General features: G+C 37.4%; 1 protein-coding gene across 7 annotated transcripts in view; it reads left to right on the plus strand.

Annotated features, from left to right (window-relative positions):
• Positions 1–14,768, plus strand: part of parp4 (poly (ADP-ribose) polymerase family, member 4) — a 117,173-nt gene that overhangs the window by 55,797 nt on the left and 46,608 nt on the right. For all 7 annotated transcript variants that reach the window (XM_072914525.1, XM_061970889.2, XM_061970887.2 and 4 more), the window contains 5 exons: positions 3,887–3,985; positions 5,464–5,647; positions 12,894–13,035; positions 13,543–13,685; positions 13,769–13,900. In XM_072914525.1, the coding sequence (XP_072770626.1) occupies positions 3,887–3,985; positions 5,464–5,647; positions 12,894–13,035; positions 13,543–13,685; positions 13,769–13,900 (700 nt within the window). The remainder of the gene's footprint in view (positions 1–3,886; positions 3,986–5,463; positions 5,648–12,893; positions 13,036–13,542; positions 13,686–13,768; positions 13,901–14,768) is intronic.

Below are 14,768 nucleotides of genomic sequence, written 5' to 3' on the forward strand. Positions count from 1 at the left end.
AACAAGCTTTCAGCGATGTATTATTAGCAGGCTGTTAACGTTAATTGGAAGCAGGTGATAATTGGTGTTGTTTATGAAATGTTCCCATCAGGGTTTCTTTTCTTTTTTTGCCCCCGAGTCCGATTCCACCATGCATGAGTGAGATCGGTCTATACCGATCACATGTATTCAGCCTAAATGTTTTAATGTATTTATGGTAAGTACTATTGACAGAATACAATATTTAAGCTACTTCCTCATTCTCTTGTATTATGTACAATTGTTTAAGCAAAATAAGTAGTACACAATAACGATGATGAGATTCATGGCTCTTGAAGAGCACATTGGAGTGTCCGCAGAACAGCATTTACCCAATCCAAACAACCTTCCCCGCTCAATACAAAAAGTCCACACACATGGCCACATATAACACAACCTGCTCACTGAACTTTGTGGATGTTTAACAAAAAATGTCCACGCTCAACACATAATTAGAAATTACCCCCATTTAAATAATCTGCAATGCATGATGGGAAAAATGCAAATTGTATTTATGTATGTACGTATGCGTGTGTGTGTGTGTGTGTGTGTGTGTGTGTCTGTCTGTCTGTCTGTGTGTCTGTGTGTGTGTGTGTGTGTGTGTATATATATATATATATATATATATATATATATATATATATATATATATATATATACACATATGTATTTATGCATGTATACACGTGTATATATATATATATATATATATATATATATATATATATATAGTGTTGTCCCGATACCAATATTTTGGTAACGGTACTAGTACCAAAATGTATTTCGATACTTTTCGGTACTTTTATAAATAAAGGGGTCCACAAAAAATTGCATTATTGGCTTTATTTTAACAACAAATCTTGCGGTACATTAAACATATGTTTCTTATTGCAAGTTTGTCCTTAAATAAAATAGTGAACATACTAGACAACTTGTCTTTCAGTAGTAAGTAAGCAAACAAAGGCTCTTAATTTAGCCGCTGACATATTTAGTAACATATTGTGTCATTTTCCCTTCTATTATTTTGGCAACATTATTAAGAACAAGTGGTAGAAAATGAATATATACAGTCGCGATCAAAAGTTAACATACTCTTGTAAAGAACATAATGTCATGGCTGTCTTGAGTTTCCAATAATTTCTACAACTCTTATTTTTTTGTGACAGAGTGATTGGAGCACATACTTGTTTGTCACAAAAAACATTTATGAAGTTTGGTTCTTTTGTGAATTTATTATGGGTCTACTGAAAATGTGACCAAATCTGCTGGGTCAAAAGTATACATACAGCAATGTTAATATTTGGTTACATGCCCCTTGGCAAGTTTCACTGCAATAAGGCGCTTTTAGTAGCCATCCACAAGCTTCCGGCAAAATTCTGGTTGAATTTTTGACCACTCCTCTTGACAAAATTGGTGCAGTCCAGCTAAATTTGTTGGTTTTCTGACATGGACTTGTTTCTTAAGCATTGTCCGCACGTTTAAGTCAGGACTTTGGGAAGGCCATTCTAAAACCTTAATTCTAGCCAGATTTAGCCATTCCTTTACCACTTTTGACGTGTGTTTGGGGTCATTGTACTGTTGGAACACCCAACTGCGCCCAAGACCCAACCTCCGGGCTGATGATTTTGGGTTGTCTTGAAGAATTTGGAGGTAATCCTCCTTTTTCATTGTCCCATTTAAAGCACCAGTTCCATTGGCAGCAAAACAGGCCCACAGCATAATACTACCACCACCATGCTTGACGGTAGGAATTGGTGGCCTCACCTTTTCTCCTCCAAACATATTGCTGGGTGTTGTGGCCAAACAGCTCAATTTTTGTTTCATCTGACATCACATGGACAAAGATAAGACCTTCTGGAGGAAAGTTCTGTGGTCAGATGAAACACAAATTTAGCTGTTTGGCCACATAACCAAATATTAACATTGCTGTATGTATACTTTTGACCCAGCAGATTTGGTCACATTTTCAGTAGACCCATAATAAATTCATAAAAGAACCAAACTTCATGAATGTTTTTTGTGACCAACAAGTGTGTGCTCCATTCACTCTATCACAAAAAAATTTGAGTTGTAGAAAGTATTGGAAACTCAAGACAGCCATGACATTATGTTCTTTACAAGTGTATGTAAACTTTTGATCGCAACTGTATATATTCATTTTCTACCACTTGTTCTTAATAATGTTGCCAAAATAATAACGTTACGCTAAAAGCTAATTAGCCTTCACCTCAAGGACTGCGAGCGAGCTGAGCTGCCGCTTATGTTTCTAGAACGTCAACGGGCTCATAGTGATGTAACTAGTAGTTGACTTGGAAGTGTTTATTATAATTTGGGGAGTGTCCGCTGCATTGTGCTCACCTGCTAAACACCTTTCTGCTCACCCCACCGTCTCTCCTCTCTGCCTGCCTGAGCACTGCTACATGTTCTCTGAATACGCACTGCTGATTGGCTGTTACATGCGCTCTGAATACGCACTGCTGATTGACTGTTACCGCTCTGCGTGTAACCAATCAGATGGTTCTGTGGTTGGGACAATGCAGAGACGTACTGACAGAGGCAGAGGCAGAACCAAGCGGAGCAGCTTGTTAAGACTTTAGTTTCGGCGGTGGCTCTTTGTTGTTAAGGCGGCCGCCTTAACAACAAAGCGCTGCGGGAAACCCTGCATTGTCTACCGCTTGTCCCTAATAATGTTGACAAAATAATATAATGATAAATGACACAATATGTTACTGCATTCGTCAGCAGACTAATTAGGAGCCTTTGTTTGTTTACTTACTACTAAAAGACAAGTTGTCTAGTATGTTCACTATTTTATTTAAGGACTTAACTGCAATAAGAAACATGTTTAATGTAATCTCCTCCCTCTTCTTGAAAAAAGCGCATCAAAAGGTTGTTCTGCAAAACATGGTCAACTTATTTTGTGATTGATGCTATATTACCCAAAAAAATCCTGTTTTTACTAATATAATCAGATTAAGTCCTTTTTTTTAAATCCTGTTTTTACTAATATAATCAGATGAAGTCCTTTTTTTTCTTGCTCTTTCTCCTCCCTCTTACTCAAAAAAGTACTTTAAAAAGTTGTTCTGCAGAAACTTGGTCAACTTATTTTGTGATTGATACTGTATTACTGCCTTTCCCAGATTTAATCCCAAAAAGAGCTAGATAAAGCTGCTGGATGCTGGCCAGTCATCATACTTTAATAATAACAATAATTAATTTGATTCATATTGCGCTCTTTTTCCAGCGACTCAAAGCGCGTCACACTGAGACTTGGTTTGCAACCCCTGTGGCGCTTGTAAAAACCGCACCAGGAGGTTTCCTACAGCCACAACTATTACGGACAATGTTTTTTTTTACTCGGCAGTTGTTTGTTGTCTGTTTACCTGGCGACTTTAGAAGTTAACTGAGGTACTTTGGCAGCGTTCACAGTATTACAGTTTCTTTAGCTAGCAGAGTGTTAGAAACGTCTCAATATGATACAGCCAAGCTTTACGCGTTTGCAAAAGATGAATTTCCCGTTCTGTTCTTTATAAATGATCACATTATTGCATCTCATCAGGGGGTACAGGAAAATATGAAATATTAACTGCATACAAGAAATGCATGAGATTACATGTTGCACGTTATGAAGTCATCTCTGCATATGCACCCATTTCTCCCGTGCTTACCATGAATTGATTTACGTGGACCCCGAATAAAACAAGTTGAAAAACGTATTCGGGTGTTACCATTTAGTGGTCAATTGTACGGAATATGTACTGTACTGTGCAATCTACTAATAAAAGTTTCAATCAATCAATCCCAGAAAGAAGGGCTTTGAGATACTGGCAAAGCACTGCGGCTTATTTCCATGTCCATGTCTTCTCAGGGGTCTGCTGCTGCCTAGTGTCGGCGTAGAGCTCCACGGCGTCGACAGAACGGACGCCGGCAGCCTCGGAAGTGGCATCTACTTCAGCGATAGCATGAGGTGAGGGGGCAGGGAAAAATTTAAGCATCCATTAGGGTTGTCCCGATACTTTGGTACCAATTGCTGGGTTGCATATGACGTCACGTCCGTTTTTCTTCTTGGCGAATTAATGCACACGATGGTCAAGCAGCTTGAGCATAGCATTAAAACAATTGAGTGTCTAGTTTGTGCAGAAAATGTCATATTGCTGTTCTGTTCTTGGGTGTTGCAGTCGTTCAAATAGAGAGATAGGAGAGAGAAGTGGTTCATAAAGGTAATAAAGTCAGGAAAAAAACGAAAGTGCTTTGAAGGAAATGACTCTTAAAAATATCACTTTCATTATTGTGGAATACAATCGGACCATGCTCATGTCTGCAGTGATCCCTTTGTAAAATGTTTCAACATTTGATTTATTTGAGAACATTTCTGTGATGCAATCGAGTTTGTTCTCTACAATATTAATAAAGTAAAGTACCAATGATTGTCACACGCACTAGGTTGTGGTGAAATGTGTCCTTTGCATTTGACCCATCCCCTTGTTCACCCCCTGGGAGGTGAGGGGAGCAGTGGGCAGCAGCGGTGGCCGCGCCCGGGAAGTGTTAGTAGAGTTAGAGAGCAGAACTAAACATAAAGGACAAGAGATCGCATTAGTTTGTGTTCTTTTGTGGTTGCTATGCCTAAATATAATTGTGCAAATAAACTAGCGTCATGTTAACTCCTAGTGATAAATATTGTAATTGTTGGTCCAATCCACCGAATATTTGTTGTTGATTTTCATAGCAGAAACTAAAAGCCTACATTGTAGTTGTGCAGGAAAGCCAAGTGCTTTATTGGACACGGATGACCACTTTACAGCGTCTTTGGTGATACTTGTTAGCATAAAGAACATATATTTCATAGTATTAATAAAGTAGATGAATTCTGTGTGTGTGTGTGTGTGTGTGTGTGTGTGTGTGTGTGTGTGTGTGTGTGTGTGTGTGTGTGTGTGTGTGTGTGTGTGTGTGTGTGTGTGTGTGTGTGTGTGTGTGTGTGTGTGTGTGTGTGTGTGTGTGTGTGTGTGTGTGTGTGTGTGTTGACTCACATGCGTCTCGGTTCATATTGGTGCACCATCATGTCCATGAAAAAAAACGTACCGGATTTTTTTCAAAGGCGCTATAGTACCTTTTTTAATTCATTAGTGCCGTGATACTTGACTAGTACCGGTATACTGTACAACACTAACATCCATACAGAGCATGTATTTTATTTTTTTATTTTTTTAAAGGTATCTTATTATTTTATTTTTCTTTATGTATCTGTTTAATGTTTTGTTTTTTTATGTATTTATTTTTATTTTTATTTTTTATGTATTTTATTGTAATTTGTTTTTGGTTTATTTATGTTTGTATGTATTGTTTTTATTTTATTATTATTTTTATATATTTTATTTTATTTATTTTGGAGCATGTATTTCTAACGACGCACGACTTCTCTAAACTGGGTGCCCTTACGTCCCGCAGAACGTGCCTCAAGTACTCCAAGCCCGGCGCCACAGACGGCTCTCGGCTGCTGGTGGTGTGCGACGTGGCCCTGGGGGATTGCCTGCAGCTCCACCACAGAGACCCCACACTGACTCAGGCCCCCGAGGGGCACGACAGCGTGCGCACCACCTGCTGCACCTCCTCTGTTTTCTCCGAGTTTGAGGTAAGACCGAGGGAGCGTGTCAGCGTAAGTATATCGTTTAGTTAGCGTACGTGCTGCAGGGGGAGTTAAATATCAGATCTGGGGATAGATTCTACACTGAACAAAAATATCAACGCAACACTTTTTTTTTTGCTCCCATTTTTTAGGAGTTGAACTCAAAGATCTAAAACTTTTACTATTTACACAAAACATCTCAAGTTTGAGAAATACATGCTCCAAAAAATTGTTTATTAAATAAAATACATTAAAAATTATTACTAAATAAAATACATAAAATAATAAATACAATAAAAACATTAAATACATACAAAAATAAATAAACCAAAATAAAATACATATAACAATAAAATAAAATACATACAAAAAATATATAAATAAATAATAACAAAAAACTAAAATACATCAATATTAAGAAAACAAACAATGAAATACATACAAATTATATAAGAAAAAAATACAAAATAAATTAAAATACATGCTCTGTATGGATGCTAGTGTTGTACAGTATACCGGTACTAATGAATTAAAAAAGGTACTCTACCGCCTTTGAAAAATACCGGTAAACAAGTCTAAATCTGACAAGATAATCCATCCCACCTCATAGGTGTGCCATATCAAGATGCCACCCACAATAACATTATTCAGCTACACACCAGCTAAGCACACAAGCTAGACATAGATAATAATTGTGGAACAATAAAACAGCACATTTGTCAATATAAACAAGTATCACATAATTATAGTTGCATATTACGTACACATACAACGTCTTCCAGGGCAAAAGTGAATTAGAAAGTATCCAGTAACAAACGTGTATGCATCATTCAACGTACTACTTCATGAGCTTAACTTCATGAATTATTGTGGCCACTAGGTGTTGCCAAAAAAACAAATACCACTCCACTTCAAATTAAAGACAGGATCAGTCCATTCCAGACAGTTAATAATAAATAGGTTAGTGTTTTTTATACCTACCATTGTTATCTGTTTGACGCAACCTTTTTTTCACATTCCACACTAGGAATGGATACCATTCACATTTTAACCAATTCACGGTACCTGGGAATCGATACCGGTACTCATCGGTACTCATTTTTGGTACTTCTGTGTGTGTGTTTGTAAAAAAAAAAAAAAAAAAAAAAAATCTGAATAAAACCAAATTTTTTATTGCAACGTGAAAAAAATTAGCTGATTGTGATAATTGCTGTTTTATTATCACATTTCTCGCTCTCAGTTGCAGTTGCAAGTCCAAGACATCAGATGGTGTGTATAGTTTATAGTGTGTTGGTTAGTCAGTTCAGTCTTTGGTGAATCTAGTCTTTTGCTGCGCCCAAAAAGTGTTAATACTGTAAGTACTGTACTTATTACGCACCGCTGTTTGATTATAACGTGCATCTTAGTTTTCAGTACCAAATTTGGAGGTTTTGAAATCGTCATGTAAAGTTGCTCATGCTAATCAATAACAGAGCCAATGTATATTAGCATCAAGCTAGCACATTTTCAGAAAACTGGAGTCTTACTTTATTTACGTTTGAGCATTTTTCAAGTCAATGACTTTGTTGGTATTGAGCATTGCAACATTGCGTAGAGGTAATTTGGCTGGATCCGCTCTCAGTGCTGCTGGAGTGATCACTGGAGGTCACGCGCAACCCAGTACCGTAACATGGCACTGTTGGTTTTTAAGTGAATTGGTGCCCGGTAGGACCGGTGGGACTCAGTCGGTGTCAAAAAAGGTACCGGATTTGGTACCCATCCCTGTCGGACACTACAAAATAACAAAAGTAGGTATGATTCCTGCTGATATCTGATCTGCATCGGTATCGGCCAGTCGTCAAGGCTCCTATTTCTCTCATTGTCTTGTTGAATAAGTTTAAAATCAAACCTTATTCGACAACAGATCTTGAGGAAATTTTATTATTATTGTTATTACCGGTGTGTGTTTGTTTCATGCAGCGGCAGACGAGCATCTGATTAAAAATAAAAACAATTTCTGTCCTGAGTTCCGTGTAACCGTGCGCTGATTTTAGAGAAAACATCTATCATCTCATTATTGTTTATTTATCAACAGAGGCGTCATAACGCGTGTTGGTTTCTTTTCATGCAGCAGCAGAGTGCCTCTCGCGCAGGACTGCCCCTGGCTAAACTGGAGCCCTGAGCAGAATTTTATTTGGAGGCCATAAAACAAATTCACGGGAAGGAAATTGTTGAAAGGTAGCAAACTTAACTTCCTGACACGACTCAGAGCGGGGATAGAACCTCGTAAGACCAACCCTAGTGTACAGTGAGAATCTGTTTGGGAAACATGCCATTGTATTCGTACCAGCGACGGAGCAGGAAGGGGCTAGGAATACTTTTGCAGTAGAATGTCATATGCACGGATGATTAAAAAAACATTTTTAATGATGTTTAAAGATAATGTACATGACGTTGTACATCTAATATCTCACAACATTAACAGAGTTGTTATAATGTCCTCTGTGGATGCTTTTCCGGCCTTCTGATCGGACAAAATGTGCATGACAGCTGGTAAATGTGAAACTGAAACTACACCCGACTGGATGGAGATTGTTTTAACAATGGAGGGGTTGTTTTGTTTGTTTGTTTTTGAAGTATCCATGTTTGTGTGGACATGGCCTTAAAGGGGAACTGCACATTATTTCCTTTTTTTTTTTATTGCCTCGGAAAGGCTAGTTTATTTATTTTATTCATACACAAGGCAAGTCAAAGTGCTTTACAATCTTGTTATTGAAATAATCATAAACATAATCATAATTCAAATTAAAAACAAAATAAAATCATCGTTAAAAACTATTATTATTAAAAATCGAATCAAAGAGTGTGATAAAATACTCTCAGTCGTCATATGGACATTTAGATGAAAGTGTTTTCAGCCTGGATTTGAACATTGCCAACGTTGAGGCCCGTCTCACATCTTCTGGAAGACTATTCCAGGTTCCAGGAGCATAAAATTGAAACGCCTATCATTCACAGACCTAGTGTGAGACAAACACTTTTTTTTTTAATGCATTCTTAGTCGTAAATAAACATTAGCCAAAGTCCGCTAGCAATGGAGCCAATGAGAGTCGCTCTTTTCCACCTTTAAAGCGCACTAGAAAACATCCAAAAAACTCCATCAACGTTTTATGTACAAACTGTAAGTCTTTATTTAATGTAGTATATGTCACAATCACAATAACATGTAATATTTACATATTTTGGTCATTTTAAGCATACAGAGCCAATGATAGTCGCTTTTTTCCACCTATAAAGCGCACTAGAAAACATCCAATAACCCTCCATCGTTTTATATACAAATTGTAAGTCTTTATGTAATGTAGTATCTGTCACAATAAGCATAACATGTAATATTTACTGTACATATTTTGATCATATTAAGCATACAGAGCCCACCAGAGTCGCTCTTTTCCACCTATAAAGCGCACTAGAAAACATCCAAAAAACCTCCATCAACGTTTTGTATACAAACTGTAAGTACAGTACATATGTCATGTAGTATCTGTCACATTCATAATAACATGTAATATTTACGTATTTTGATCATTTTAAGCATACAGAGCCAATGAGCGTTGCTCTTTTCCGCCTATAAAGCACACTAGAATACATCCAATAACCCTCCATCACCGTTTTATGTACAAACTGTAAATATATATGTAATGTAGTATCTGTCACATTCATAATAACATGTAATATTTACGTATTTTGATCATTTTAAGCATACAGAGCCCACCAGAGTCGCTCTTTTCCACCTATAAAGCGCACTAGAAAACATCCAAAAAACCTCCATCAACGTTTTGTATACAAACTGTAAGTACAGTACATATGTCATGTAGTATCTGTCACATTCATAATAACATGTAATATTTATGTATTTTGATCATTTTAAGCATACAGAGCCAATGAGCTTTGCTCTTTTCCGCCTATAAAGCACACTAGAATACATCCAATAACCCTCCATCACCGTTTTATATACAAACTGTAAATATATATGTAATGTACTATCTGTCACATTCATAATAGCGTGTAATATTTACGTACTTTGATCATTTTAAGCATTCAGAGCCAATCAGAGTCCCTCTTTTTCTGCCTTTAAAGCGCACTAGAAAACATCCAAAAACCCTCCAACGTTTTATATACAAATGGTAAGTATATATGTAATGTAGTATGTGCCACATTCATAATAACATGTAATATTTACGTATTTTGATCATTTTAAGCATACAGCGGCATATCAATTTCACAGACATTCGCTTTTCCTTTCAACAACAGTACTAATCATGGCAGACTTGATGAGGGACAACAAAGACTACTTTGGGACAAATGATGATCCAGAAACGTCTATTTTTAATCCTGTATATAAGGAGAATGATCTACAATTTTTAGAAGCTAAACAAATGCAGCTTTAGTGAAACACTAAGCATCATGTAGCAGTATTGCTAAGTGCTAAAAGAGATATACAAACATAATAAAACAATCACTTACTGTACAATGTCTGCTCTCACTGGGATAAAGACTGATGGGATGTTTATATCTTCCGTTTACATAAAGAATTCATCATAAACCTCACAAAGGGTTAAAAAAATGTCACAAAAGAGCATATTTGTGTGTCTTTCTCACCATCTCTGGGTCTGGATGTCAAAGTTGACCGACCATAATCTAGAATTAACTTTCACCAACTCGGAGACGATGCAGCAGCTCAGTATGTCAATATAGCAGCATAAGCTAGTTAGCTGTCTGTGATCACGGCGCCGCTAAAAATAGTCCCTCTGCGTTAGCGCATATAATAACAATATCCCCAATACTTGGTTAATATTCAGGTCAGAACTTTTAAATGGAGTATTTTTGGCGCTTTTTGAAAGTTTTTTTAGAGGTCTTTATGGGCCCTGCAGTACTCCCATTAGCTGCATTGCAATCACAGTTGCAAGTCCAAGATGTTAGATGGCAGTAGTGTACAGTTTATGGTGGGTTGGCTTGTCAGTTCAGTCTTTGCTGCCTCGTCTTTTGTTGTGCCCTAAAAAGTGTTCATACTGTAAGTATTGTACTTATTACGCACCAGGTGTATTTTTGAGGTGTTGAAATCGCCAAGTAAAATCGCTAATGCTAATCAGTAGCATGTCAATAGCAAATGTATATCGTCATCAAGCTAGCATATTTTGGGGAAATTGGAGCCTTACTAACTTACGTTGGAGTGTAATTTGAGTAATTTCCTTTGTTAGCAAAAAAGTGCTGCAAACAAGCGTCTTTTTGTGTCTTTCTCGCCATCTTTGGCTATAAATTGACTGTCTTCTCGGTTTATGTCCGCAACATTCTAATAGCCAAGTGAGAGGCTTGATTTATAATATATAATTAACTTTCACCAACTCAGAGGCAGCAGCTCAATATTTTAATACAGCAGCATAACCAAATTAGCTCTCTGTGGTCACGACGCCGCTAAAATTAGTTTGTCTCCGTTAGCGCTTATAATAACAATATCGCTAACACTTGGTTAATATTCAGGTTACAACATGTAAATGGAGTGTCGTTGGCGGTTTTCTGGATGTTCTTTTAGCGGACGCAATAAAGTAATTGTTAGCCACCTCTTACTTGCCATATTTTACGATTTAGAATGCATAAAAAAAGAAAAACATATGTGTTCTTGCCTTACATAAGGATTGTGAATGATAGGCAAATTTATAAAGAAAAAAAAAGTGTAGTTCCCCTTTAATTACATGTTTGCACATCCATTTGTTTTGTTCGTGTTAACTCCAAGGTTTTTTTCTTTTTTTCTTTTTTTTTTTTAAGTCACCACTTACTGACTGTGTTGGCGGCACCTTAGCGTTATTACCTTTACCTCGTCCGTCACTGGGCAGATGTAATGATGAGTGTACCTTTGTGACAACAGTCTGTTATACAAGTAGTGGACAAATAAGACTGTAGCTTCTATATCACAGCACGAAGACCTTCAGCATCTCTCCCACAATAGACAGATCCTGTGTTTGCGGTAGGAAATCACAGTAATACAGTAGCTTTGCTCCTGTTAGCATGGGGCCAAGTATCAAATGTCACATGTCATGTCTTTTTCTTTTCTTTTCGTCTATTCAGCAATATCCTTTTATTTTTTATTTATTATATTTTATTATTTTATTTCTTTAATAAATAAATAAAAATCCCCCAGTAAGAGCTGGACAAAGTAGCTGTGGAGAAGGCAGAAGAAAATGGATGGATGGATATTTTATTTTTATTTTTTTTAATTTAATTTAATTTTAGATTTCTTCAATAATAAATAAATAAAAATCCCCCAGTAAGAGCTGGACAAAGTAGCTGGGGAGAGGGAAGTCTGGGTTTCTCTACTTAAGCTACTGCCCCCGCGACCCACTGGGCAGATGTAATGATGAGTGTACCTTTGTGACAACAGTCTGTTATACAAGTAGTGGACAAATAAGACTAGCTTCTATATCACAGCACGAAGACCTTCAGCATCTCTCCCACAATAGACAGATCCTGTGTTTGCGGTAGGAAATCACAGTAATACAGTAGCTTTGCTCCTGTTAGCATGGGGCCAAGTATCACATGTCACATGTCATGTCTTTTTCTTTTCTTTTCGTCTATTCAGCAATATCCTTTTTTTTTTTTTTTTTTTTTTTTTTTTTTTTTTTTTTTTTTTAAATTATTTTATTTCTTTAATAAATAAAAAAAATCCCCCAGTAAGAGCTGGACAAATTAGCTGTGGAGAGGGAAGTCTGGGCTTCTCTACTTAAGCTACTGCCCCCGCGACCCGACCTCGGATAAGTGGAAGAAAATGGATGGATAAATGGATTTTTTTTTAATTTATTTTTTATTTATTTTAAATTTCTTCAATAAAAAATAAATGAAAATCCCCCAGTAAGAGCTGGACGAATTAGCTGGGGAGAGGGAAGTCTGGGCTTCTCTGCTTAGGCTGCTGTCCCCGCGACCTGACTTCGAATAAGCGAAAAAACATGAATGAATAATATCTTTAATCAGTCCAACAAAATGACACGTAATAATACAATAATAATAAGTATAGATACAATTCCACTTCCAAACCTAGCCCAGCAACATTCCGAATAGCCATCAACAGAGTAATTGAGAGAACACACAAACACGACACCTAAAATCCAAAGGAGTCAAATAAAAATGAATAATATCAACAACAGTATCAATATTAATACGATTTCCAAAATAAATAAAAACATTAAAAAAATGTCATCGTGTCATCTCTCCACACTAGGATGACGAGTACGTGGTGTACACGCCCGAGCAGGTCAAGCTGAAGTATGTGGTGCGCTTCAGCGTGGTTGGGGAGCAAGTGAAGGCCTTCAGCCCTGCCGTCGACACCTCAACCGAGACTCCCCTGCCCCCGGCCGTCCCAGGTAAGCGTCGCATGCACCTTTTTGTTTGTCGCCGTCTCTGTGCTGCGTTGACGGTGTCAGCGCCAGGTCAGCCTCTTAAGGGTCTGGCCTTTGGAACATCCCACCGTGTGCCTTCCTCTGACTCAACACTGTAGGAGATGAATGGAAAAGAAATACAATAAAAATGTGAACAAGCTCAGGGGGCTGTGTGCACAAGGGCTGCTATTGTAGCATCACTCCTAATTGGCACTTAAAGTTCCCCGCAATGAGTTTCCTCACAGGATCATTTGGCAAAGTAGCTGAGCACAACTTTTAGCAACAACTAATAGAGGACTTAATGGACCCTCCCGCAGTCCCCACGGCAGCCCAGTGTCAGCGAGCGGCGTGGAAAGTATTTGTCTTGACAAAGGAATGCAACACATTCAAATGGCTCCTTTTGTACGGCGACAAATTGGAGACTCTGTTTGAATTATGTGTGCTTGGGGAGGGGCACTAACGATAATACATATTCTATGTGTGTGTGTTCAGAGGTCCTTGGTTCTAATGTCGACATAGGAAACATTAGGAACCCTCTGGAAGCCGTGACTGCAGGACTGCTGGACAGCTCGGGACGGCAGCTCCCCCTGCAGGCCATCCACGTGAAGTGCAAACTGGTGGATTTGCTCTCTCATGTGAGGAGGGGACTCTCAAATAATGGCACTTATGCATTTTGGGGACAAAAATGTTTATGTGTGGCCTCAATCTTCACTTGAAGGTGGTCATCTTCCAGAAGTACACCAATCACGGCAGCACAGCCATTGAGGCAAAGTATGTCTTCCCATTGGACGACTGTGCAGCCGTGTGCGCTTTTGAAGCCTTCATCAACGGCAAGCATGTGGTGGGACAGGTACATGTCAAAATACTGTATGATGTACATTATTATGGTACATGAGAGGTATATAGACCACTAAATATGATGTACATTAATTATGGTACATGAGAGTTAGATAAACCACTAAATATGATGTACATTATTATGGTACATGAGAGGGAGATAGACCACTAAATATGATGTACATTTATTATGGTACATGAGAGGTATATAGACCACTAAATATGATGTACATTAATTATGGTACATGAGAGTTAGATAAACCACTAAATATGATGTACATTATTATGGTACATGAGAGGTATATAGACCACTAAATATGATGTACATTATTATGGTACATGAGAGGTATGTAGACCACTAAATATGATGTACATTAATTATGGTACATGAGAGGTATATAGACCACTAAATATGATGTACATTAATTATGGTACATGAGAGTTAGATAAACCACTAAATATGATGTACATTATTATGGTACATGAGAGGGAGATAGACCACTAAATATGATGTACATTAATTATGATACATGAGAGATGTATAGACCACTAAATATGATGTACATTATTATAGTACATGAGAGGTATATAGACCACTAAATATGATGTACATTAATTATGGTACATGAGAGGTATATAGACCGCTAAATATGGTGTACATTAATATGGTACATGAAGTATATAGACCACTAAATATTATGTACATTAATTATGGTACATGAGAGTTAGATAAACCACTAAATATGATGTACATTATTATGGTACATGAGAGGGAGATAGACCACTAAATATGATGTACATTATTATGGTACATGAGAGGGAGATAGACCACTAAATATGATGTACATTTATTATGGTACATGAGAGGTATGTAGACTACT

The sequence above is a fragment of the Nerophis lumbriciformis genome, linkage group LG13 (genome assembly GCF_033978685.3).
Source record: "Nerophis lumbriciformis linkage group LG13, RoL_Nlum_v2.1, whole genome shotgun sequence".
Classification (NCBI taxonomy): Eukaryota; Metazoa; Chordata; class Actinopteri; order Syngnathiformes; family Syngnathidae; genus Nerophis; species Nerophis lumbriciformis.